The following is a 25,998-nucleotide window of genomic DNA, read 5'->3' on the forward strand; positions in this document are numbered from 1 at the left end:
TGAGTTTTTAGAAGTGTTTATTAAGTGTAGCTTATACTGCAAGGAAACAGGAAAACTAAGTTAAAATGAATTACTATAAATATTGCACTTCATCACATCAGTCATTTTTTTTAAAAAAATCCTTCTGAGAAAAGTATAAATTAAGAAATTCACGGTAGTGAAAATTTGGTATGGTACAGGCTGGCTGATGTTGCTGAAGGTTTTGAAAGATAAAATTGGCAATCATGGTATTTTTCTTTTGATTTTTGCAACATCAGTCTATGGAGAAAACAAGGTTGAAAAATTCCGGAAAGTACACTACGTTCCTGGAAAATCTCCCATTTTATTTGCATGAAGAGAGATTCTGGAGGATAGATGACAGGACTCAGCTGCAAAAATTCACATTCAACACTGCTTGTTTTTCAAGATATTCAGGATCTTTTGGTTCTTCGTCTTGAAACTCATTGTAAAACTGCTGGGCAGGATTTTACCTCTGCCATCTTCTTCTACCTGTCCCATAATGACGTAATTTAGACCTGTTGAGAGGGGAAGAGTTTTAAAAAATAGTGGAACAGAATTTCTGGTTCTACAATTTGGAAAATACAGTTCTATTATTTCATGCAATTGTTATAGTGTGATCATTGAGTAAACCTGTATATCTGTATTGTTAATGGCCAATGGCCTTCTATAGCTTTTATAATCTCTTAGTTGAATATGTAGATTTCAGGGTATAATATCTTTTGGTTTCTCCTCTCAGAGAGGGAAACAGATCGGACTTTACTCAGAACTGTAAACACCAGACCAGGGAATTGCCAATGTGATGTCCTTCAAACATTACCGGACCATAGTTTCCACAATCCTTGAACACTGCCATGCTAGATGGGGCTGATGGAAGTTGGAGTGCAATGAAATCAGGAAGGCACGATATTGAGTATTCCTGGATTAGAGTGAACATTAATTAATTTTAAAACTGAATATTTACCTTTAATGAAGAATAAGTTCAGTTGTGGAAGGTATCCATGGCATAGGGTTGGATGTTTTGGGAATATTAGGATGTATTGAGATGAGATTATGAACAGGTCCTTTCACTTTGAGGTGATAAGGAGGCATAAAGTTAACTGTTAAAAAGTTAACAGCAGTGCAATCACTGTTACATTGTCTAATTTTTTTAATCAACAGATGCTCACTAAAATGTTGGAAAAAACTGACTTTTATTTAATTTTCATTATGCCCCACTAGTGCCTGCTCTACATTGAGTTTGCTTTTCTACATTGAGTTTGATTGATTTGGATGAAAATAATAATTAATAATAATAATAATAATAATAATAATAATAATAATAATAATAATATATTATTTATACCCCGCCCATCTGGCTGGGTTTCCCCAGCCACTCTGGGCAGCTTCCAACTGAAACAGTACAGCATTAGACATTAAAAACTTCCCTAAAGAGGGCTGCCTTCAGTTGTCTTTTAAAAGTAAAATAGTTGTTTATTGCCTTGACATCTGCTGGGAGGGCGTTCCACAGGGCAGGCGCCACTACTGAGAAGGCCCTCTGTCTGGTTCCCTGTAACCTTACTTCTTGCAATGAGGGAACCGCCAGAAGGCCCTCGGCGCTGGATCTCAGTGTCCGGGCTGAATGATGGGGGTGGAGACGCTCCTTCAGGTATACAGGACCGAGGCCGTTTAGGGCTTTAAAGGTCAGCACCAACACTTTGAATTGTGCTCGGAAATGTACTGGGAGCCAATGCAGATCTCTCAGGACCGGTGTTATGTGGTCCCGGCGGCCACTCCCAGTCACCAGTCTAGCTGCCGCATTCTGGATTAATTGCAGTTTCCGGCTCACCTTCAAAGGTAGCCCCTCGTAGAGCGTGTTGCAGTAGTCCAAGCGGGAGATAACCAGAGCATGCACCACTCTGGCAAGACAGTCTGCAGGCAGGTAGGGTCTTAGCCTGCGTACCAGGTGGAGCTGGTAGACAGCTGCCCTGGACACAGAATTAACCTGTGCCTCCATGGACAGCTGTGAGTCCAAAATGACTCCCAGGCTGCGCACCTGGTCCTTCAGGGGCACAGTTACCCCATTCAGGACCAGGGAATCCCCCACACCCGCCCGCCCCCTGTCCCCCCAAAACAGTACTTGTCAGGATTCAACCTCAATCTGTTAGCCGCCATCCATCCTCCAACAGCCTCCAGGCACTCACACAGGACCTTCACCGCCTTCACTGGTTCTGATTTGAAAGAGAGGTAGAGCTGGGTGTCATCTGCATACTGATGAACACCCAGCCCAAACCCCCTGATGATCTCTCCCAGTGGCTTCATATAGATGTTAAAAAGCATGGGGGAGAGGACGGAACCCTGAGGCACCCCACAAGTGAGAGCCCAGGGGTCTGAACACTCATCCCCCCACCACCACTTTCTGGACACGGCCCAGGAGAAAGGAGCGGAACCACCGTATAACAGTGCCCCCAGCTCCCAGCCCCTCTAGATGGTCCAGAAGGATGTTATGGTCGATGGTGTCAAAGGCCACTGAGAGATCCAGCAGAACTAGGAAACAGCTCTCACCTTTGTCCCTAGCCCGCCGGAGATCATCAACCAGCGCGACCAAGGCAGTTTCAGTCCCATGGTGAGGCCTGAATCCCAATAGGAAGGGATCCAAATGGTCCGCATCCTCCAGGCGTGCTTGGAGTTGTTTGGCAACCACCCACTCAATCACCTTGCCCAAGAATGGTAAATTTGAGACTGGGCGATAGTTGGCCAAATTGGCCGGGTCTAAAGATGTTTTTTTAAGAAGCGGTTTAATGATCGCCTCTTTCAGCGGGTCTGGGAAGGCTCCCTCACAGATTGAAGCATTCACCACCCCGCAGAGCCCATCGCCCAGCCCTTCCCGGCTCGCTTTTATCAGCCAGGATGGGCAAGGATCAAGGAGACAGGTGGTCGGTTTCACTTGTCCAAGCAGCCTGTCCACATCCTTGGAGGTAACAGATTGGAATTGATCCCATGTAACAGGACTAGACAGAACTCTAGCACTCTCCCACCCTGGCCCTGCTCCCACGGTGGAGTCTACCTCCTTCTGAATCTGAACGACTTTATCTGCAAAAAACTTTGCAAAAGCATTGCAGGAGATCTTGGGGTCCCTACGAGGCCCCGGTGGCGCAGGTGGTTCCGATAGATTGCGAACCACCTGAAAAAGTCTCCTGCTGCTGTTTTCTGCAGATGCAATGGAGGCGGCGAAGAAGGCCCTCTTCGCCGTCGCCATTGCCACTTGGTAGGCTCGACATTGAGCTCTAGCCCATGTCCGGTCTGATTCAGAATGAGCAGTAAGCCTTCTCTATTTGCCTACAGGAGAGTCAAATAGTGGTATAATGCAAGTAGATGGTGAACTGGTAAATTGAATCCAAATTTTCACCCTCAATATATTTCAGTTTTAAAGATGTGTGTATGTCTACCATTATCCTAGATTTGTCTTGGTCTACAGAGGTATGACCTTTATAACAGCGGATTCAGCAACCAATCCTCTCTTCTCATTCAACTAATTTGCACTATTTAACTAATTTTGATTAACTGAAGAACTTACAGAGAAGCAATTCTATAATCAAATTGTTATGGTCTCTGAATTTTCTCAAACATTCATCAGTATGTTAAAAAAAACACCCATCAGTATGTAATATTTGGATAGTTTGCTTTGACATTTTGTTCTATAAAGGATCAATCTGATTCTGAATAAAGTGTCCTGAGAAAGTTATTGAAAATTAAAGAAGTAATTAGGAAATTAGTGTTATTTGCAAAAAGCAGAATTCTGTTAATCACTTACCTCTTCTGATAAGAGGACACTGTTTACAAACAACAATGATCTTGGCACTCATATTTTTGCCTGCTTGTTGGATCGCTAAATTTCCTTCTTTGTAGACGTTAATAATTGATACCGTTGCATGCAAGCTTCCACCTTTAATGTTGGTTGTGATAATGGATCCAGTTATTACTAGATAAAAGAAATACATAGGATTAATACACTGAAATGTGATTGGAACACAATGAAACAGTTACATGACCACTTCACCTTTATGTGCACAGAAGATAAAAGTCTCAAACAAGTACGTCCTTTGGCTATGGCTATGTAAGTTAGACAAGTGTCCTTTTTTATTGTGAGTTGTTTGTTTGGGACATTGACTGACCACCCAATTAACAAGGCTGCCTTGGTGGTTCACAGAATCTTAAAAGGACTGTAATTTGGAGATGCTGTAACATTAACAAGAAGTGGAGTCAATATCTTACACTCATCTTTCTGTCTTCCAACCCCCACTTTGCAGTAGGATAGGTGCAGTTTGGTGGTGGGTCCAGGGTGACATAGTGATCTGCATGTTCCTACCAACTTCTGCCACAGCCACAATGTGCAGCAAGGCCCTGCTGGGCTACAGAGTTAGCAGCGTTTGGGTTGGCCCCTAAGTATTATGCTAGTTGCGTTGCCCAGTTGCATTGAGACAACCACATATAAATGTTTGGTTGTAAGTTGCTTTGGGTTGCCCTGCACAAGTTAAAGCAACTAACAATTTGAATCAAATATTATCAATCATCACAGTTTTATATCTAAATAGGTAAGGAGAAGATGCACAGGTCTTTACCATAATGAACAACTTTTGCATTGCAGAGAAGGATTTCCAAGAAGTATTATGAAACCAGAATTACAGGAGTACATACAACAAAATTGTCACAGTGAATAAGGAATACAGGCTGTTCCAAGAAGACAACATGCCAGCATCATCACTGAATCAACACTTTCATAGAGCAACAGTTTACTTTCTGTTTGTTCAGTTTTGTTTAGACTGGAACAGTTTTTTCCCCTGACAAACATCCACACTGTCTTCTCTGTAAAACATCTGAAGGCATATAACTGAGTCATAGACACAGTATAAGAGATGCAAGTACTATGATCTGAAAGAATTTCCTTGTGCACTAATGGTAGTTTACAAATAAGTGGCTCTGACCCTCCCATGAAACTAAGCATACATGCCCAAGTCACTGGTTGAAAGGGGAAAAAATACTTGCTGCTCTTACCGAAGTTACTTGAACAGTAACTGCTCTCAAGAGTTCCGCTCCTTCTGCATTTTTGCTGGCACAGTGCAACTGTAGGCTTCACCGCTTCTCCAAAGAGGTCGAGAAAGCAGAGTTAGTGAAGTCAGTTCAAGTGTTTCAGAAGTCATTTAAAAGGGACTTTCATTTTTCCTGTGTGTTTACTCTATTAAATACAGAGAGAACTGACATTCCCAAAGCAAAAACCCCACATAATCCAGACACACCGTACTTCAAAGAAACCAGTATTCTGTATTTGCGCCATGTACTTTTGCTGTTTGCTGCAGTTCCAGCTCTAACAGAGTTGTACAATGTGTGTCAGTGATCAAACCTCACATTCATGGTGGCACAGATGATATTCTGGATATCTAACTATGAAGCAAACTGCAGTCAAGGAGGAAAAGAGGTCCCTGATCTATTACAATTTCATCAGTCATGCTATGCTCCCAGATCTTCTAAGTAACCAACCAACCACCAGCCTTCTTTATGCTCATTTTGTTTATGACAATCTATACACAACACTGCAAGCAAGACTGCAGGGCTCATTAAAATCACAATATTCCAGACTAATGTGACATCACTACACACAAGCATTCAGGATAGAAGGTCCTACTTTGATTTAATTCAAGCGACCCTTTTCCCCAGCCTCTTCTTTACAATAAGATGATTTTTTTTAAAAATTAAAAAAGGATTAAGGCTGATCGTGAAGCTTCCCTGCCTGTTCCTACCAACACCTTCAATAAAGATTAAACAATGAGTTCAGACTTACTTGTGGTGGCAGGGAGGGTTGCGGTAGTAGGGGATGCGGTTGTAGGTATTTTTTTGGGCCTGAATTTGTAGTGCCCAATAAAGCCGTCAGCAGTTAAACTTAAATCAGACAAGAACTGAATAAGTAACTCATTTCTCTCAGATACAATAGGCCTGAAAGAGAACAATGCATCATTCATGTTAGGAGGGGCTTTTGTAGTTGTCATATTATTGCTTGTTGAACTATATGCAGCCAACAGATTTTGTAGCACTGCATACCACACAAACAGACTATATGTGTAAATATCCTTACTAAAATTGAGTGGAAAACCGAGTCTTCCTTTGTTAATCTGATTTCCCCCCCACATGGAGCATAAAGATTCCTGTTATCAAATATGCAGTTGGATATGTTTTCAGAGTGAAGTTAGCAGCACAAGTCCTTAAGGAACCTTTTTCCAGGTAAATATTTACTTAAGCTCTCAGGAAAATAGTAATGTTCAAATATGTTAAGCAAAAAACAAGCAGATCTAAAATGAAATGTTATAATACATCCACTAGTCCACTTGCTGATTTGTATACGGTTTGTCTTGACTCTCTAGAACATTGGAAATGTTTTGTGCACATGCTAAATTTAAGGAACAGGAGTAGGTCCTGTAGATTTAAGATTTAAATCTGAAATACTCCCTTGGTAGAACTTCATCAGGTCAATTCTTTATAAATTTGCATCAGTGATTAAGACAAAACTCATAATGGCAAGTTTGGAAAACAAATTCATGCATTTGGAACCCTGAGCCCATTCCTAACTAGCCCCAGAGTCCACAGGAATGGGAAACACGGGAAAACTTGGTTGCCACCTTAATTTGAGCTCTGCAGTGCAAGGAAGGAAGAAAGGAAGCCCTTCACAAAAGTTGTCCATAATAGATGAAATGCATGCTAGTAAGATGACAGATATACACAGAAAATGGTGCAACTCAGTGGAGGTTGGAGGCACATGAGCATCAAGATGCAAATGTGCGCATGCCATCCACCCAATACAAAGTCCATCAGCACTGCAATACATAGCTAAGGATCAACCTTCCCATCTGGACTTTTATATGCTGCTTGGATCTGTATATACAATTATTTCCCCCATGGTACTGAGATTATCTTCATCAGGACTTTCTACTTTTCCTACTAATTGATTTAAAAAAATAATTTCTTTATTAAACTTCACTGAAATACACAAGTATAAAACAGCAAGAAAAATGCTAGCGAAAACCTTGTGCTTTAATGCAATTGCATACATCAATATGACAAAACGCACAATAAAAGAAAATCTTCGTATGTCATCTAACTTGCATACTTACTCAAGATTCCTAAAGAACTACACTATCATTTTTATTTATTATTAAATTTTATCCCACCCTTCCACCCAGAGGAACATAGGGCGGTAAAACTGGTTGTTAAAATAGCCAGCAAAGCTATTTAACGTTGTAATAAAGCTGCAGTTTGTTGTTCCAATTTGCAGCTACAGTAAATTTTAAGGCAAGGAAAATCAGTTATAAAAATCTAAGTGATAAATAGATGAATGGATGAAAGGACAGTATGGATGGGATTGTACTGAAACAACTACCATGCCTATCCAGTTTTCATCTTTTCATAGAAACAGCAGTTTAAATGAAACAAATACCATTACTTACGCTGGTGGACTGTCTCCGCAGTATTTCCCAATTCTCCTAGCATCATTAATCTCGCCTCCATTAAACACAGCCACATAGTCATATCTGCAGTAGTTATCTCTCTCCACATCAAATTTTTCAAACTTTAACTCAATTAGCTGCAAGGAGGGAAATTAAGAATCTACTTAATGGCCTACTTCTTTACACAATGAACCCTAAAACCACAAAGATCCTCAGAGGCCATCCAGTTTGGCACCTTGGATTTAATCAGCATCTCAAAGACTCTTAAAAAGATGATCCTAAAACATTTCGTGCAGTACATTAAAGCTGCCATGACCCTGGGATCAGATTCCCCATCTCCAGTTAGGAGATCAAGGGCTTTGAGTCGGAACGCAAATTGCATGCAGGGCAGGGCTGGCCCCAGAAACAAGTCTGCAAGATGAGCCCGTGGAACTGTTGCCCCACCAAACTGAGGATGTCGCATTGCTCTCTTAAGGCAAGGGGCTCCATCACAGAAGGCCTAGTCCGATCAGACTCCACTTGTCAGAGTAAATGACTGCTGGAGTGGGTTGAGCCCCTGAGGCAGACATAGAGATTGGTGAAACTGCCCTCCAGGCGGGTGGGGAGCAAAAAATCAGCCCAGAAATATGTCTCCAGTTACATATGGTCATGAGTTTAGACAAGAATTGGGAGCTGAGTGGAAGGACAAATGGCAAGGCTGTATGAAGGGAGACCGCCGGAGACTAGAGTGCATGGCATACATATGTGTGTGGCAATGAGATACCATTGTTGCAGCGAGATCAGACACAGAAGTTTCCCAGCTTCTCGCACCATGGCACAAAAGGGGTGTGGATTTTTTTGCCAGTCCTCCTTGCCTTGCCCTCATTCCAGACCCTTCCAAGTACTTGGGTTGTATAAAATGCAGTAATTTCTGTTGTGGCAAAGTGGTTTTTTCTGGGTTGTGTATGTGCCAATGCAGCTTCCTGCAAGGGCACAGGGGACCCTAGGTACACCTCTGCCTTTAACTGATGCAGAATCTTTCAATAAAGTTAGATCTTACCACAGAGAGAGAATTCCTGCTCATATGTAAGGCTCAGTACACAACAGGCTGTGGACAAAGCAACATCAGAATGCTGTTTTCTTGTAAGCACAGCCTGGGACCTGAACAAGGCCTGGCATGCATCATAACAGTTGCTATTTATGAATGAATAAGGACGTGCTACAGAGAATTCAGACTAGTGGGTTGAACACCACATAAGATCAAACTCTGGATAAGTATTTGTAATAAAGACAAATTTTGGTTGCTAAAAAGAAGAAGGAGGAAACAACAATATTAACAGAAAGCTGCTATGATATTGCCGCTCAAATACTGTTGCAAAAAATTAAAACACAAATCCTTGAAGGCAATATCCATATTAAGTGAATTATATGTACAAAGCAAAACAAAATGAAAGTCATGTCCGGCAAGCTAATTGGCATGGCCAGTGGAATGCTTCATGGTTATTAGATGGGTTTTATAATTTTTTCCAAGGTTGTATATATAAAAATAACTCAACCCTGCTGCTTATTTAGGGAGAATACTGTGTATGGAATTCTAACTCCTCTTAACAACATCTCATGGGATTTTACTTGAACACATTGCCTGGAAGACAAATGCTAATATAATAGCCTGGTTTGGACATAACGCTAAACAATAGGGCGCCTCAGGCTCTTCCTGTCTTCCCTCTTCCTCAAGCACAGCTGCAAGGAGTTCAGAATAATTTGCTTCCATTTAAAATCAACTCTGCTTGCTGGGTTGCCTGAACCTGAACAAACCATGCTTAATCTGTGCTATGCTTAGTAGAAACAAATTTTAATTACTGGTTTGCAAGAAACTTTATTGACCTATTAGTAGAAAAGCAGGTTAACAAAGATGATAAATGGGTGAATGAATAGCTGTAATGGATGTGTCTATATTGACAGTAAGAACAAAGATGATAACATGTTTCTCAGAGAGCATAATATGTTGGGTGACAGAACAGCCTACTACAGTATTGTCCCAAACAATAGCGTGAATCTCTATTGGTATTTTTCCTGTGTGTGTTTTTTTATTATTTAGTTCCATGTAATTTCAATCCAAACATGTTATGTATATACAGTATAGACCGTTCTTTTAACTCCTTGCTTTATCATGACTATCTCATGTTGCACCAAGACACCTTGATATTCTGAAACAATGCTTAACTAAGAAATAGAAAGAAAATAGAAGCAGGCATGTGCATGTTAAAAATTATATTTTGCCAGCTGCACCAAGCAAAAGCATAGTTTGCCCTTCAGATTAAAGCCTTGCTGAAAGGGAACTGTTTGAGGAATGAAAGCCCCCACCCACTTTTTCTTTCAGATGTTGATTTTTTTATTGTGCATTAGTTGCTCATTTCTTATGTGGGACCATCAAGTTAACACTTCTCTTACCGCTGTAAGAGGTATTGCTGTTACGGAAAAATTGAGGTTTTTCATGAAGCTGCACTGCTAGTTTGGTAGTTACTAGTGTGCAAGTGAAACGATATCCACTTCTCCACTGAACCTGTTTTTTTGCACTTGTAAAGTTTTCTTTCAAATTCTTTAGAAAATGCACCCCCCCAAAGGATGTTACTAAAGGTAAAGGTAAAGGGACCCCTGACCAATAGGTCCAGTCATGACCGACTCTGGGGTTGCAGTGCTCATCTCGCTTTACTGGCCGAGGAAGCCGGAATACAGCTTCCGGGTCATGTGGCCAGCATGACTAAACGGCTTCTGGCGAACCAGAGCAGCACATGGAAACACTATTTACCTTCCCGCCGGAGCAGTACCTATTTATCTACTTGCACTTTGACGTGCTTTTGAACTGCTAGGTTGGCAGGAGCACGGACTGAGCAACAGGTGCTCACCCCGTCGCGGGGATTCGAACTGCCGACCTTCTGATCGGCAAGTCCTAGGCTCTGTGGTTTAAACTAGTCCTGTCTTTAAAAAAAGTTGATGAATACTACCAGGTGCCGCTCTTTCTGCTGACAACAATGCCATAGCATTCTGAGAGCCTTACTTTCTCCATTAGTCTTTCCATCCTATGTATGCATCTTCTCCAGTTCTGATCTACAATGTCCCAATTACTATTTTTGTTGTAAAAGTGAACAGGAGTGTGGCTACCCCTTGTACTAAGGCAACGCCCCATCAACTACAGGGTACAAGTGCTGAGAGGCATAGCTAGAAGCTTACGCTTATGCCATGTTAATAATAAGATGTTTTCCTTCCTTGTGCCTATAATGGCTGTAATGGAAAGGCAGAACCCTAACTGAACAATAACAGTTCTATAAATCAAAGCAGGCTGGGAGATTTTCTCCTGATTCATTTAAATATTTGATGCTATCCAGGTGAAATAAAAATACAGCAAGAGTTTGATAGTGAGCTAATGAGGCATTGATTCATTGGTAGATATTGACCTTCACAAGAAGCATTACTGGAATATACTGAGAATAAGTACATTACTGGAATATAGTGAGAATAAGTACATGGTTAGATGTTTTAAGCACTTGCAAATACAGTTTCTCAAGAATAAGAACCCAAGAGGTGAAGAGTACACTAATGGGATGGTATAATTCAGTAAGAGCTTGAAAAGATTTTCAGGCACGTTTGGCAATAAATGAGAGCAATCACAAATGCTTTGTAATTTATCACGTTCAATTAAATCGCTGCCTATCCATAAATTGTTAAATGAGCCATATGTAGCAAGCAAGGAATGTGGATTAAAGATGAATACAGGAAAAGACTAAGCTGATCTACAGCCCCAAGTTCAAGAAAATATTATCCTGATCAATGCAGGGAGTGGGAGAAAATTAAGGATCAGAAGAATATATTTATCTTGGCCAGCTCTTTCATTTGGAGGATTATGATCATGAGAAGTGGATTAAAAGGCAACTCAAAGTGGCACAGACAAGGGTTCAGAAAGTAGATATGAAAAGCAGCCAACCTACCAAATATGCTTGAAGATAAAGGTATTCAATCACTAAGTGCCTCCTGCCATAATATAGTTTATGGAGCAGAAACCTAGGCAACGACAACAAAAAAGAGAGAAAGCAAAGATTGAGTAGCCTGCCATAGTGTGAAAAGGCACATAGGTAGAACTAATATGGGGTGACTGACAAATGGATATGAAACAAGGCAAAGTGGTTTCAGTCCTAAGAAATGAAATGGTAGCATCCTTAAGATTAAGAAAACGATAGAATGAGCAAATAGATTAGGGAATTAAAACCTGAAAATGTGAAAAGCAAAGGGAATTGAATGAATGTGGCAATATTTAGATACCATGGAGTGTAGCAAGTGCCCCTACTTGGTTCTAGGTAGGCATGCAGAGAAAATATTGAGTCAATCATTTTGAACAGAAAGTCCATAATATTCTTAAACTGAAAATAAAGCATTTGTTATTCACTTTGGTGCTCAGAAATTGTTCATATACACTGCATTTAATGAGAAAATATATTTTATTTCTTGCTGTCTTTTAACCCAGCAATCCTTCCTTTCCTACAAAATCTTATCTGAACTAGAGCAAGTCAACGAGAATAAATGTTCACAAAAAACTAGACGAAGGTGCACTAGAACAATAAAGGAAACAGGTTAAGCAGGGGCAGATGAACAGTGAGAATATGATTTCTCTTGTCAGGCAAAATTTATAACTTACCTAAAAAGAGAACAGTTTCATAAGACGTAGAAATCGGAAAACAAAACCTAGTTTTACCCTAGCTGTATTTTGTGTGTGTCTCAGTTACATGCTTGATGAAAGCAGGTCTTATTTACAAGGGCCACACAGCTGCACAACAAATGAAAAATTATCATCAGGATTAAAAGGCTAAATGTATTATCAGAATTTGAACATGTTCCTATGCAGTGGGACTTGCAGTGCAACGTAACAGGAGAAGATAAATGCTCAGAACATCTCCCGTGAAACTCACTGTGCTGCTGCTAATACCATTATTTCTCCTGCCACCTGGCAACTCAGCAATCAATATAATACCCAGCCGTTCAGATCTGCTAATTGGTGAGCAGGGTTTTCTTCAAAGTAGCCATTTTCTGAGCCTAAATCAGAGTGTAAGCCATTTTCTGAGCCTAAATCAGAGTATAAGTAGCCACTGTCTTCTGATTGCTCTTCATGGGTAGGCAAGCTAAGGCCCGGGGGCCGGATCACACAAACAGTTCGGAATCAGCGTGTTTTTACATGAGTAGAATGTGCCCTTTTATTTAAAATGCATCTCTGGGTTATTTGTGGGGCCTGTCTGGTGTTTTTACATGAGTAGAATGTGTGCTTTTATTTAAAATGCATCTCTGGGTTATTTGTGGGGCACAGGAATTTGTTCATTATTTTTTTTCAAAATATAGTCCAGCCTCCCACAAGGTCTGAGGGACAGTGGACTGGCCTCCTGCTGAAAGAGTTTGCCTACCCCTGCTCTACTTCATAGATGCTGTAGGTCTGGTTGTGACTGTGAGCCAAGATGTGGTTGAATGTTGCTGACAGGAAGCATCCGGAGGGGATGAATGCTAGAAATTCTTCAGGTGGAGCAGAGCTAGAAGGAAAGATGGGAATCAGAGGGCTTTTGCAGATAGGAAAGATGAAAGCAGAGGCCATATGTGTGAACACAGCTCACCTGATTCTTTGGAGCTACAATGTGCCATGAGCAAGAAACTCCAGCTGGGTAATCTCGATCAGGCCAATTAGGAGTTTTAAAGGACCCAGGCTTGTCTAGTCGTCCACCACAGTACTGGTCTCCTAAAAATACACAACATAATGCTAGGCCAAAAACCAGAGTTTCATGTGGTGTTTGCCCAACTCTCATATAAAGCACATTATAATCCCAGCCTGCAAAATGTTAAATTTCGGTGAAACACTGAAATCATATCACACAATGCACTCCTTTCCATATTACTGGGGGTTTTTTTACTTCAAATTTTATAGAGCAAATGCATTGTTTTATGTATTTCACCTTTTTAGATGGCTAGCAAATGGCTTCCAATTATAGATGAATCCCTTTGGCTTTACAAAGATTCCTTCCTAATGTAAGAAAATAATAAAATACTTTTTTTATAAACCCCCCCCCCCCCCGAAGATTCTTACATGTAAGTACAGGGCTCAGTGTATCTATCACCTTAAGCTTCAATAACTTGCAGAATACCTCTTTCATGTGGTTCTGCTGCAGAAAACTTTGCAACAAAGCCATTCCCAGCTGTATTGGCATCTGAAATCATTTGCACCAGCATCTTATTGCTGTTGGCCACAAGAGCACCAGGTTTCAACGTGCCACAGAACCTGCCAAGACGCTGCCCGTTTGCATGGCCGTTGTACACATCCACAAAGTCATATCGGCATAAGTTATCACTTTCCAAGTCCATGAATCTAAAGGAAAGAACCACGACTTTCCCTTCAGGAACCTGTAGAAAGAAAAGAAGCTAAAGATTAACAGTCTGCGGTTTACACGTTGACCTTATGGTGTAACGTTTACTCTCTACATATATTTATATCTTACAAGAATAATATAAAGTCCTTCTCAAACCCCTTTTCTTCTCATATAATGTTAAGTTGTGGGTGAACATATCAGACGACACAGCGATTCTTCAAACAGCTCTTGTTTATTCACAGGCCAGAACAGAACTGAACTGAAGGATTCAGCCAGCCTGCTTATGTAGAGCTCCACTAGAACGCAACAGTAACCATTTTCTGTAACTATCCAATCACTGAACGTCACTTTCGACCCCTCATTTTCATATGTGGACCTGAACTATCTACAGTATCCCCCTGCTGGCCCAGGGTGAGAACTTCAATACATAACATATAACATCTACCATATGTTTCCCCTTGTGTTTACACAAATAAGACATTCTGCTCCTCTCCTCTTCCCTATCTTCCAAGTCTACAGAGCATTGCCAATGCACCTTCTCTTGTGTGCACTTTGAGCAGCATTAGTGCTTGCATTCCTCCATTGCCCTTGAAAGACTGATTGTGTGGGTTGAAAGATTTCACCATGTTTCTGCATAAAGCTTGTGTCTTTGCATGGCTCTGTAGGTATGATAGAGTTATGCAAGCACCCATGCTTCACTGTTAAATACATGGAGATTCCATTCAAGTTAGGTGCTCTACGGTTCAGTATTTACTGAATGTAAAGATGCATAATTGCTTGTGAATGATCCCTGCTTAGTGGGGGGGAAATCACAGCAGCCATGGGGACCCACAAGATAAAGCAATTGCTAATACCTTTGTGCTTCCTTCAAGAGAATAAATCATGCCCAACTATTACCTCGTATCTGGACTACCTATGTCCACAGCATTAACGACTGTGTTAATTTGCTAACTAGGGGTGGTTTTGTGTTTCCTAAGTGTTTTCAAATAGAGCTGTAGTAAAAGCAAAAGGCTCATTTGTGAAACTGCATGACTGAAATTAAGGAACCAAATGAGTTATTAAACTTCACAGCTGCAACAGAAATAGTAATAAAGTGTTTCCTAAGGAAACCATAAATGTTGTCTTAGAACTCTGAAAGCTGCTATCACAATACTATAAATATTAAGTCTATTTTTTTTTGCATGCACAAATCTAAAATGATATGCTGATGAGAGGATGCAGTAGGAAGGCCCCTGCCAAAAAGTCTCAAAAGACATCTGTAGAACTGATGCAATCCTTTAGATTACATGCATTTATAAAGAACTACCCAGTGGCTCCTGTATTCAGCAGCCATGTGAGATGGTGAGAGTAGGACCACCACACAGACTGGATGAGGCATCTGTTGCAACCATGACCCCTTAGCTTCACCACAGTCAGACAGCTAAGGTTTGAGTCATGGGACAATTGTAGCAAGGGAGCCAGACCAATTCTTTTGGGCAATGTTGACTAGATAGATGTCCTCCCCACAACCCCACGTACGCACTGATCCCATTTGATTATTTAACAAATGTAGTTTTTTTGCCAACCTTTCTTGCCAGCCACAGAAGAAGAAGAAATATAAAACAGCTGCAGTTTCTCTTTCTCTCTCCCCCACCCTTTCTCTAGGGAACAAATGAACCAATTCCTCCCTTTCCAGGGAAAAGAAGGCTATTTTCCCAACCAAAGCTTCCCAGATTTCCTGACTGTTGTGCATACATAGTTCCTCTCCCCGCTTTATATTCTTGCTCCCTGGTAGTGCACCCACCAGTATACAGCTGCTGCACAGCTGGAAATTGTGGTGCAGTATGATCCTTTGGCTGTTGCTTTTGCTCACCCAAGGTGCTGACAACTACCTTCAGCGAGTAGATGAGACTTCTGGGTGGAGGGAAGAGTATAAAGAACCAAAGAATGGAAGAGAGCACACATTCAGAGAGTACAAAATTGTGAGAGTGAATTCAAAATCTTAAGCTGCTGGGTTTTTTAAAAAGAACTTTATATTTTTAGATCTCTTAGGCTCACGATAAGGGAAACAGAAACATGTTTTGAGTGAAGCCAATTTGAAACCAAATGTATGCATTGTGTTAACCCAAGAATTGTGATAGTTGTGGCAGTTGGTGGGGTGGGTGGCAGTGGAGGTTCGCATGAACAAATTGGATGTGTAGAGGTCAAAGCACACACAACCAACTTGAGAAAACCTTTTGAGCTATCTCAGACTTTGCTTCCAGTGAATCCCACGGAATGGAAGGGAAATCAAAGGTCATGGATATGACTTAATAAAACCATAAAAGAGATAGGGGGAAAGTGAAAGCTCCCTATTTCCAACATGCAGCCCCATTCTCTACCCCACACTCCTTGACTTTTAAAGAAACCTTTATATGTATGAGTGTATATAAACATTTCCCAAGTCTGAAATGTTTTGCAGAAAGCCAGATGCTGTAACTTTTTTATGAATGGGCAACTTGCAAGTGCAGATATTGGCTTGGTTCCAAAAACACTATTACTGAATACGCACAAGGATTTGTTTTTTGAGTGGGGTACAGCAATGCAGTTTTTGCGGTGATAAATTTCACACAAAAATATTTATTTCTAGTGCTGTCTCAGCAGGAAAAGAAAAGAAAAATTCTATGTGAGCAAACCTCACCCAATGATCATCAACTAATCTTTTTTTCGGGTGCTGAATCCAGCTAGTCAGGGTCTGATTCTGCTCCCATTTGAGTCATAATGAGGATAATGTCTCAGTTCAATGGGTTAATTTAATGACTTTCATGTTCTGTCTGTGTTCTTGACAGTAATGACTAATTTGCTTCTAATCTGCCCATGCTCTGATGTCTGGAGTACAGGCAGAGAAATGCCAGTCAGCTTAATATCTTGTTACGCATATATGTCAACTCTCTTCATTTACAGGCAACAAAACATCTCTTGCTGCTCATTCCCATTTATGAAGTAACTGATTCCTACACCTGGTTCCTAATCTACAGCTCCCACTGCATTCACAACTGTAAGTGAACAGATGACAGAATCACAGCACTGTCTCTAGATTACTGTTGGTAGCTGCTTTTCCTCACACTTTGTTAAAAAGTTCAATGGGCTGTGAGTTTTTCTGGCAACAGAGCTAAAGTTTAACGCTGCTTATTATGACACCACAATAAATTTAGTTCAATGCTATCTCTGCTGGATGCCACTGTATGAAACTCTACCATGGTGCCCCAACAATAACTGTTAAGCCATAGGGTGTTAAGGTTAAAAACTTTACTGGGGAAGGAAATATTTTTCTATTCTCATCTATATTATACATTTTAGGCCAGGCAGTACCATGCCACTTTAAATAGTCATGGTTTCCCCCTAAGAATCCTGGGAAATATAGTTTGTTAAAGCTGCCAAGCGTAGTTAGAAGACCCCTCTCCCCTCAGAGAACTACAATTCTCAGAGTTACCTAGGTAAAAGGGTTACTGTTAAACTGCTCTCAGAATGGTAGCTCTCAGAGTGGAACAGGGGGCTCCTAATACCTCTCAGCCCCCTTAACAAAACCTACCCAGACCCTAAGATCATCTTCTGAGGCTCTCCTTCATGTGCCTCCTCGAGAGGTCCAGAGGGTGGCAACACGAGAACAGGCCTTCTCTGCAGTGACTCCCCATCTGCGGAATGCTCTCCCCAGGGAAGTTTGCCTGGCGCCTTCATCATACACCTTTAGGTGTTAGGCAAAAGCATTCCTTTTAACCAGGCATTTGTTTGATCTGATTTACATCCTATGCCCTTTTAAAATGCGTTTTTTTGGGGGGGGGCTATTGGGTTGTTGTTTTTATTTTTATTATGTATTTTGTGCTTCTATATCTTGATTTTATTCTGTGAACTGCCCTGAGACCCCTGGGTATAGGGCGGTATATAAATTCAATAAATAATAATAATATAGCAGTAAATACACGTATCCATATAATTGCAGAGCAACTATTATCCTTTGCTTTGTGGGGTATGGCCACAGTTCAACAACGAATCCATTAATATGTATTTCATAAATAAAAATCCTACCATTTGTTTGTATTTAAACAATACAAATGCTTCATTCCTTATTCCTCCCATAAAAGAACATTATAAGAAAAATGAACCGAGTACCTCCAGTTAATAGGGAACATTTTTCAAAACAGGCTTCCTGTCACCAACCTTTTAATGGACTTCAGCTACTGAACATATTAAATTATCTACATAAAGAACTTATAACAGACTAGAATGCTATTTTTATGTCATGTTCCTATATATATGTACTGAGTGTTCTTAGATTACTCACCCTAAATCACTGAGGAGAGGGATTGTGTTAAAACCACTGGTATGTGATGCTTTGTGCTCTATAAATTACTCTATGAGAGATGGTAAGAGTAACAGCTGTAGTAGCACTACAACTCATAGGCTGTGTCGTGACTACAATACAATGTGCTGAATGACCAACTTCTAAAATTAGAAAAAAGATAATAACCAGCTTTTTTACTGTAATGTAATATATTCTCATTCAACTTTCTGAGTAAATCAGTCTCATAAGATTTTCAAAAAACCACTACTAAATTGCTGCTTGCCTACTGCTCTGCAGCAACTATTGGATTTTGCCTGTCTCCGTTCTTTTGAGACAAAAATGGGATACAAGGAGTGGAGTAAAGTGGTTTAGAACCTGATTCCCCTCCACTTTATCTTACAATCCCTGTATTGGTGAATTTATTGATTTTCTAGCCTTCCTTTACCACTTGTAAAACTTAAACAGAAGGAGACAAATGACTGCTTCTAGAACTGTTAAATTAGATAGCTTGATCTTGGTTGTCCTTAAGTACATTAAATGATGAAACCAGATTGTGTCTAGGTTCAAAGGTCTTAAAATTTAAGTGTCAATGTTGCATGTGAGAACTGCAGATTTGAATGCATACTGCATACTTCATAACAAGAAAAGGACTGCATGTTATTCTTTTCAATGTGTTTTGTGACAGTGAAAGTTCTTACTGTGATTTTCCAAGTACATTTGCTGTTTGGAGGGTAGATTCCTGGAAATCCTTCACTGCCAATAAACCCCGATGCTCCGCTTAGAATTCCACCACATTTAAAAGACCTGGAAAACAAAGAAAAGCTTTACTTCTGAGACAGTATTATAAAGGCGGAGTAGAATGGCTGTTATCTAATATGTACTGCTGACACCATTCCTAGAGCATCCGTGTAAAGGAATTAAACTATTTAAAATGTAACACAATACAACTGCCTAAAATAACTGGCATCTATATCTATAGAGTGCAATTTATTACTGATAGGTGAAGTCTATGCCATGGGGTGTGTGGGTGTGTGGAGGAACAGAATGATTGTTCTGCATAGGGAGATGCCAAACAGATGGATTCCAAGGAAAACTTAACTAACACCCATCTCTATCTTGCTCTTTCATGCACACCACTGCCAAGGTAGTTAGCAGAACTACAGTATGTTTATCAGTTGTCTAGTAGCACTTTGCAGTTGCCTCTGGTGGTAATTTGATGTGTGTATACAGCAGTTTCCCCCCAAAGTATTAAAAATGCTTTACATGCATTAGCTGTGTTCAGACATAGTGCTAGACTATAGTTTAGTAGGAGAAGAATGAGCCTAGCCTCACTCAAGGCTCTCATACTCCCTGTTTTCCCCTCTCCTCCTCTGGTATGGCCTCAAGAAGAGGAGACTGGAAGCTCCCACTTCTGTTTTAGATTAGCTACGGTTAAATTGCTTTGTGAAGAGTAGGTAAAGGTAAAGGGACCCCTGACCATTAGGTCCAGTTGTGGCCGACTCTGGGGTTGCGGCACTCATCTTGCTTTATTGGCCAAGGGAGCCGGTGTACAGCTTCCAGGTCATGTGGCCAGCATGACTAAGCCGCTTCTGGTGAACCAGAGCAACGAATTAAATGTGTATGGATAATATATAGCGAGATGAGCACCACAACCCCTGAGTCGTCCACGACTGGACCTATCGGTCAGGGGTCCCTTTACCTTTAGGGACAACCAAAAAAGGTCTAACATAGAAGGGAGATAGATGGTGAAGAACTATTTAAAGTAGCCAGAGTGAATAATAATGAAACTGGATATTTATGGAAGGTTATAAGATCTGATTCTTGTATAATGAGAAACTGATATATTGGGAATTCAGGACTTAGGTAGGAGAGAGCAAGGGAAATATCTTATAATTGCAGCACTCAATGTGTTTAGGTAACGTGGAACAATGGATAACTGCCCCTGCAGTAGTACTGAGGGGAAAAGAGCATTATCCTCTGTATTAGAATGAAGAGATGGTACAGACATGACTTAGTAAGATTATCAGGCAGGCAAATGAGACCAAAGTCTTCAAGCAGTAAACAAAAGGCAAAAACCCAACAGACCACATGGCTGGGTGGAGTAGCAAAGGCAAGGTCACTGGACAAGACTTACCCGTTGACTCATCTCCATCTAGACTAACTTGGAATAGGAGATGGCACAAAAGTGACTGAAAAAATTGAATAATGCCAAATGAAGGAATAACCTAGATTCAGCAATGGACTGACTTCATACTTGCATGGCCTACTTTTCTTTTTTACCAGAAGCCTTGTGGTTCACCTAAGTATTTGAAATTTACAAACCAAGGCTACATACTCAGAATGACTGAACAATTGAGGCATAACTGGCAAGCAGCAATTTAGTAGTAAATAGGTTTTTGAAAATCTTATGAGACTGATTTACTCACAAAGTTGAATGAGAATATTACATTTTGAAAAACCAGAGCGCTTTAACAGTAACCCTTTTACCTAGCTCACCCCATCGCGGGGATTCGAAGTGCCAACCTTCTGATCGGCAAGCCCTAGGCTCTGTGGTTTAGACCACAGTGCCACCCGTGTCCCATCCTACAGATATTACAGGCTTTAAAAAGACAGAAGTTTAGATTCATTCCTATATCACTAGGCTGACACCAGAATATAACTTACTGGAGCCTCTTTTTGTGTTTTTCGGGCTCATGAGGAATAGGATGCAGAGGACAAACATTTGAAAATTAAATTGTCTACTCAGTCCAGGATTTACATTTACCATATGGATTTAAAGCAAAAGCATTTGGAGTCTCATGTGTCAAAGGGTGTATCCCTAAGTCTCTGATAAATACTGTAATTTTAGAAGGGAGGACAGTAGTTCTGAGGCTGCTTCTAGGGCTTCCCTATCCTCGTGCAACATTCAGATGGGTCACTGAACTACTGTTACTGAGGTGGCAAATTTTATAAAATTTAGCTCTGATGCTCCCTAGAAGTGTTTTTGCACTGCATAGTTCATGAATTCTCGGCCTACTGTTTAAAGCAGAAACAAAGACCAATAAATATGGTGTGATGCAGGGGAATTCCACTCTAGCATCTCTGCTTTGGGCAACATCTACCATCCAAACAGAAGAGGAGCTGGGCAGACAGAGCTTAAGGCTCCATGTAACTTGTGGAGATAAGCAGATGAATCAAGCATTCCTTGAAAAAGGCTCATGTGAAGGTGCACCGATTTGATTCTCAGTGGGTTTACTCATCAGATCCAGCGCCGAGGGCCTTCTGGCGGCTCCCTCATTGCGAGAAGTGAGGTTACAGGGAACCAGACAGAGGGCCTTCTCAGTAGTGGCGCCCACCCTGTGGAACACCCTCCCTTCAGATGTGAAGGAAATAAGCTGTTATCCTATATTTAGCCGTATTGTTTTTAACATTTGATTGGGAGCCACCCAGTGTGGCTGAGGAGACTCAGCCAGATGGGCGGGGTATAAATAATAAATTATTATTATTATTATTATTATTATTATTATTATTATTATTATCATCATCATCATCAGCTTGAATATAAAGACTCATGGACCTTCAGAAGCAGTATTATATCACCAGTTCAATCGTTGCCTGCACAATTCAATTGTTGCCTGTCATTATCTTGCAGAAAAGCAATTTAGAATAACAATAGGCTGGACAATCACTGTCTCACCCTAATAGCAATCTCAGGTAGTGAGTGCCAACAGGACCGGAGCCAAAATGCAGGCTCTGGGAGGTAGAAACCCTAAGCTCTGTAGATATACGATAATGTTTTAAGAGGAACAACCCCTGCTTCCTCTGCCAACTAAGGAATGAGTATGTTTAGTAGCTATGTAATGTTGAGTGCAGTTGGAAAAGGGAAAATGCAGAGAGGAGGAAAAGAGGAATGAGAGTGGGAGGAATTGAATGAAGTATCCTTTGAGAGGACATGGCTGGCTGGGACCCCAAACAGGAACATCCCTGTGGTATACTGCAACACTTTGTGGCAAGTTCCACTTGTCACTTTTATAAATCTATTCCCCAAACTGCAGCACCCTGTAAAAAAAAAAAAAGTCCTGTACTATCATAACATTTTGGATTCCGCACACAGAAGGACCTGAATTGTCTCCTGCTATTACTTCCATCTGCCATACAGATGGAAAGGGGGGTCAGGAAAGGATCAGGCCATGTTGAAGGATTCTGCAGGGATTGCGTGCAGTCCACAAAAGCATCCCATTCCTGAAAAAAAGGCTTCAAGTTGCTGCATTGTAATAAGAGAGCCACACTTGGGAGTTCTGCAGATTCTAGATGGGAGTCCTTCACATAATCAATGACACAAGTTAGACCATTTCAACCATGGTGTTTTGCCTTACAATGGTGTATGAAAAGGACATCACGTTTGTAGATAGCATCACTCACTCTAACAGCAAACTCAGGTGGCTTTGACAGAATTGTAGCTAAAACTGGGTACCAGAAACAAGAGGGAGATCTCAGCTTCATTGGGGGAAGCTCCAGGGTTTGCAGATGCTCAAATAATAGTTTCAAAAGCAAAGCTAACAGGGCAACTGCCCTTCAAGCACACTCAATGCAAACTTAGGAATGCTGAATGTCAGTTGAACAAAGAAAAATAGAAAACTGGGGCATAGGATAGAACACAGTATGCATCCTACAGGAGGACATGGCTGCCTAGAACTGTGAAAAACAAGAGCCTTCCTATTAGGGTGGGAGATGCTGCCACATTTTGTTGCATGCCTCATTTGCACATGTCTATTTCTCTCTCTCTCTCTCTCTCTCTCTCTCTCTCTCTCTCTCTCTGTGTGTGTGTGTGTGTGTTAGGAACAGAGTGACAGCTTTGGCTGCCAAATGTATTGTGCAGCAAAACAGATTTGTCTGCAGTCTTCACAAATGCACAGGTTTTCCTTACAGCTGTGAAGGAAAAAGGTCAGATGAAGAGACCTGTAAACTCATTATTTAATTAACGAGTTGGCCTTTGGCTAAGTAAACAATCTATGCCCTGTTAAATCGTGTGTGTGCATGTGTGTGTGTGTGTGTGTGTGTGGACGTCATATCAATATAATAAATAAAATAAATAATTTTCCTTTTCCTTAGACCAACATATGGCATATGTAAAACTCCTTACTCCCTATATTTTGCAGTGGCTATCAGTGTGCTGTATATGTTTAAAACAGAACATTGCATCCATAAACATGTGGCTGGCATGCTCTGGAGAGCTGTGGCTGTTCATAGCGGTATCTGTCCACTGTGCCTCTCAGGTCTTTGCAGACTTCCTTTTTAAAAAAAAAAAAAAAATCCCATTCAAACATCACCATATTTACTGGGTGACACTGTGGTGAACAAAGTAGCAAACCTGGATGCCACCTAAGTGTAAATCAGCTTTAATTCTATGGAACAGAACAGTGGGGCTCTTCTTCAGAAGTTGGTTACTAGTTCCCAGTTCCTTATTTGCACAAAACTTTGAAACACAGCTCAGTCAGAAAACTTGAAAGAAGAACTAAAGCTTATATATCCCTGACCTCTTCCCAAAAAATGGCTTTGGTACACAGCATATCACATATTTCCAAGACCAGAGACAGCACCCTACTAGTCCACTGTAATTTTCTCCTCTCAAAACAGTCCTGTTTGTGAATATTTATAAACGCATGATGATCTCAGAGGACAATAGCCAATAAGGCTGTGCTTAAAATAAGAGGTGCTGTGGTACCTAGAATCACAGAACGGTAGAGCTGGAAAGGACTTCCAGAGTCATCTAGTCCAAACCCTGCCTGGCAGGAATCTCAACTGACTGCTTAGAAACCATGCCTTTCTCATTAGCCTTACTCTCCCTAAGGTATGCACAGGAGGGGCAGTTGGGGTTACTTGGAAATGCATACCCTCCAACATTTCTCTGTTGAAAATAGGGACGTCCCATTCCATAATGATAATTTTACTATATCTACCTCACACATCTTACTGGGTTGCCCCAGCCACTCTGGGCAGCTTCCAACATATATAAAAACATAATAAAGCATTAAACCTTTTTTAAAAAAACCCTTCCCTATACAGGATTGCCTTCGGACGGCTGGGGGGGGGGGTTGAATAACTCCATACCCTCCAACATTTCTCCAATGAAAATAGCGACATCCTAAGGAAAAGCGTGAAATTCCAGAATCAAATCAGAAACAGGGACTGCTTCTCTAAGTTAGGGACGTCCCTGGAAAACAGGGACCCTTGGAGGGTCTGGAAATGCAATCTGCACACGCTCAGAAGCACTCCTTTTTGGTAACTTCAAATTTTCCTAGCGTTCCTAACTCTGATGCAAACCAACAATCCCCGGGCGTTCACAAGACGCCAAGGCAGCGAGACCTCCCATACTTTGAAAACACACAGAGAGAGAGCGCAAAGCCTGAGTTTTGCTCTTGCACGGGGCAGGGCAACGCAGCAAGAGACCCTCCCCGCCGGCGCAGCACATTTCAACAAGAACGAACATCAGGAAAGAGCGGGCAAATTAATAAACCTGCGGCAATTTAATCGCCCGGAAAACTCTGCACGCCTCGCGAGGCCAGTCAGACGCGCGCAGTTACTGGGTGGGCTCGTACGTGGGGATGGATACCGCGCGCGTCGCGTGCTCGCAAGGCGGCGCCGCGGCGCCAAGAGGAGCAACCAAGCAAGAGGAGGAAGCGGACAGGCGGCGGGAGATACTCTGCCCGTCGGGGGGCTCTTTGCTCGCTCGCTCGCTCGCTCTCTCTCTCCCGCGCGCGCGCGCCCGCATCGACGGGCTTTACCTGGGTCTTTGCGCCTGCCGGTTGGTGGCGGGCTGCGCGGCCGCGAGCAGCAGGAGTCCCAGGGCCACGGAGCACGAGGCGGCTGCTTTCATGGTGTCCTGCTGGCAGTCGGGGCCGCCGCGTCAGCTCCTGGGCAACGGCGGCGTGGTTGGGGATTGGTTCGGGGGCATGCACTTTTATAAAGCGGCTCGCTGAGGCAGGAGACGGCGCTGCCCCTGGAGGAGTTCCCTCGCCGTGAATATCCCATTTGTTCCTTAAGGCGAGGGGAGGAGAGAATAGCCGCCCCCTTCGGCCTCCTCCCCTTTATGGTGGAGAGAGAGAGAGAGAGCTCTTGAGGGGGAATGCCAGTCAAGCTCGTGCTTCACGGTTAAGAAATAAAGAGTCCTCTCTCCCACCGGAATTTTACGGTGAGCGGAGGCAGGTCAGTTTCAAAGGCAATGGCCTAGATTTCTTCCCTTCTCCTCCTCCTCCTCTTCTCAGGAGGTGGTTCCTCACAAAAGTTTAGATACACACGCAACGTGTATTTAGCGTGTGCAAAACGCTGCCACTCGATAGCGTCGAAGGTTACAGAGTGGGGGGGGGGCACTTCAGATATCACTGGACCACAACTCCCTTCACTCATTTACCATGCTGGCTGGGGTTGGAATTGTAGAGTCGGAAGGGATCACGAGGATTATCTAGTCCTGTGATGCAGGTATATTTCGCCCAAAGTGGGTCTCGAACCAACAACCCTGAGATTGAGCGTCTGGTGCTCCAAGGGAGGCCCACACGATCTCTCCCCCCCCCCCCCCGATTTAGGAGATTTCATTAGGCAAGTTGGTGGAAGGTGAGACTCTCAACAGGTATTGCCGTGGTCAGTCCCCAGGGGTTGGGCTCCCCTGGGTGGCAACATTACCAAGAGTTGGGGTGATGTTGATCCACTTTTGAGGATGTTGATGCAGACCTACAGTGGTACCTCGGGTTACATACACTTTAGGTTACATACGCTTCAGGTTACAGACTCCGCTAACCCAGAAATAGTGCTTCAGGTTAAGAACTTTGCTTCAGGATGAGAACAGAAATCGGGCTCCGGCAGCGTGGCGGCA

General features: G+C 41.9%; 1 protein-coding gene across 2 annotated transcripts; it reads right to left on the minus strand.

Annotated features, from left to right (window-relative positions):
• PCOLCE2 (procollagen C-endopeptidase enhancer 2) lies at nucleotides 1-25,178 on the minus strand. Of its 2 annotated transcripts, none has more exons than XM_053390183.1 (9): nucleotides 24,914-25,178; nucleotides 18,848-18,953; nucleotides 13,628-13,883; nucleotides 13,103-13,224; nucleotides 7,473-7,609; nucleotides 5,816-5,967; nucleotides 5,032-5,118; nucleotides 3,791-3,958; nucleotides 1-515 (listed from the first exon to the last, which is right to left on the minus strand). In XM_053390183.1, the coding sequence occupies exons 1-9, from the start codon at nucleotides 25,003-25,005 to the stop codon at nucleotides 385-387; spliced, it is 1,251 nt and encodes a 416-aa protein (XP_053246158.1). In that variant the 5' UTR covers nucleotides 25,006-25,178; the 3' UTR covers nucleotides 1-384. The 2 variants fall into 2 exon arrangements, with proteins under 2 accessions (XP_053246158.1, XP_053246159.1); XM_053390184.1 differs by having other exon boundaries at nucleotides 5,032-5,115; nucleotides 24,914-25,176.
• Between the last annotated feature and the right edge of the window lie 820 nt (nucleotides 25,179-25,998).

This window comes from Podarcis raffonei, chromosome 5 (assembly GCF_027172205.1).
Source record: "Podarcis raffonei isolate rPodRaf1 chromosome 5, rPodRaf1.pri, whole genome shotgun sequence".
In the NCBI taxonomy this organism is placed as follows: domain Eukaryota; kingdom Metazoa; phylum Chordata; class Lepidosauria; order Squamata; family Lacertidae; genus Podarcis; species Podarcis raffonei.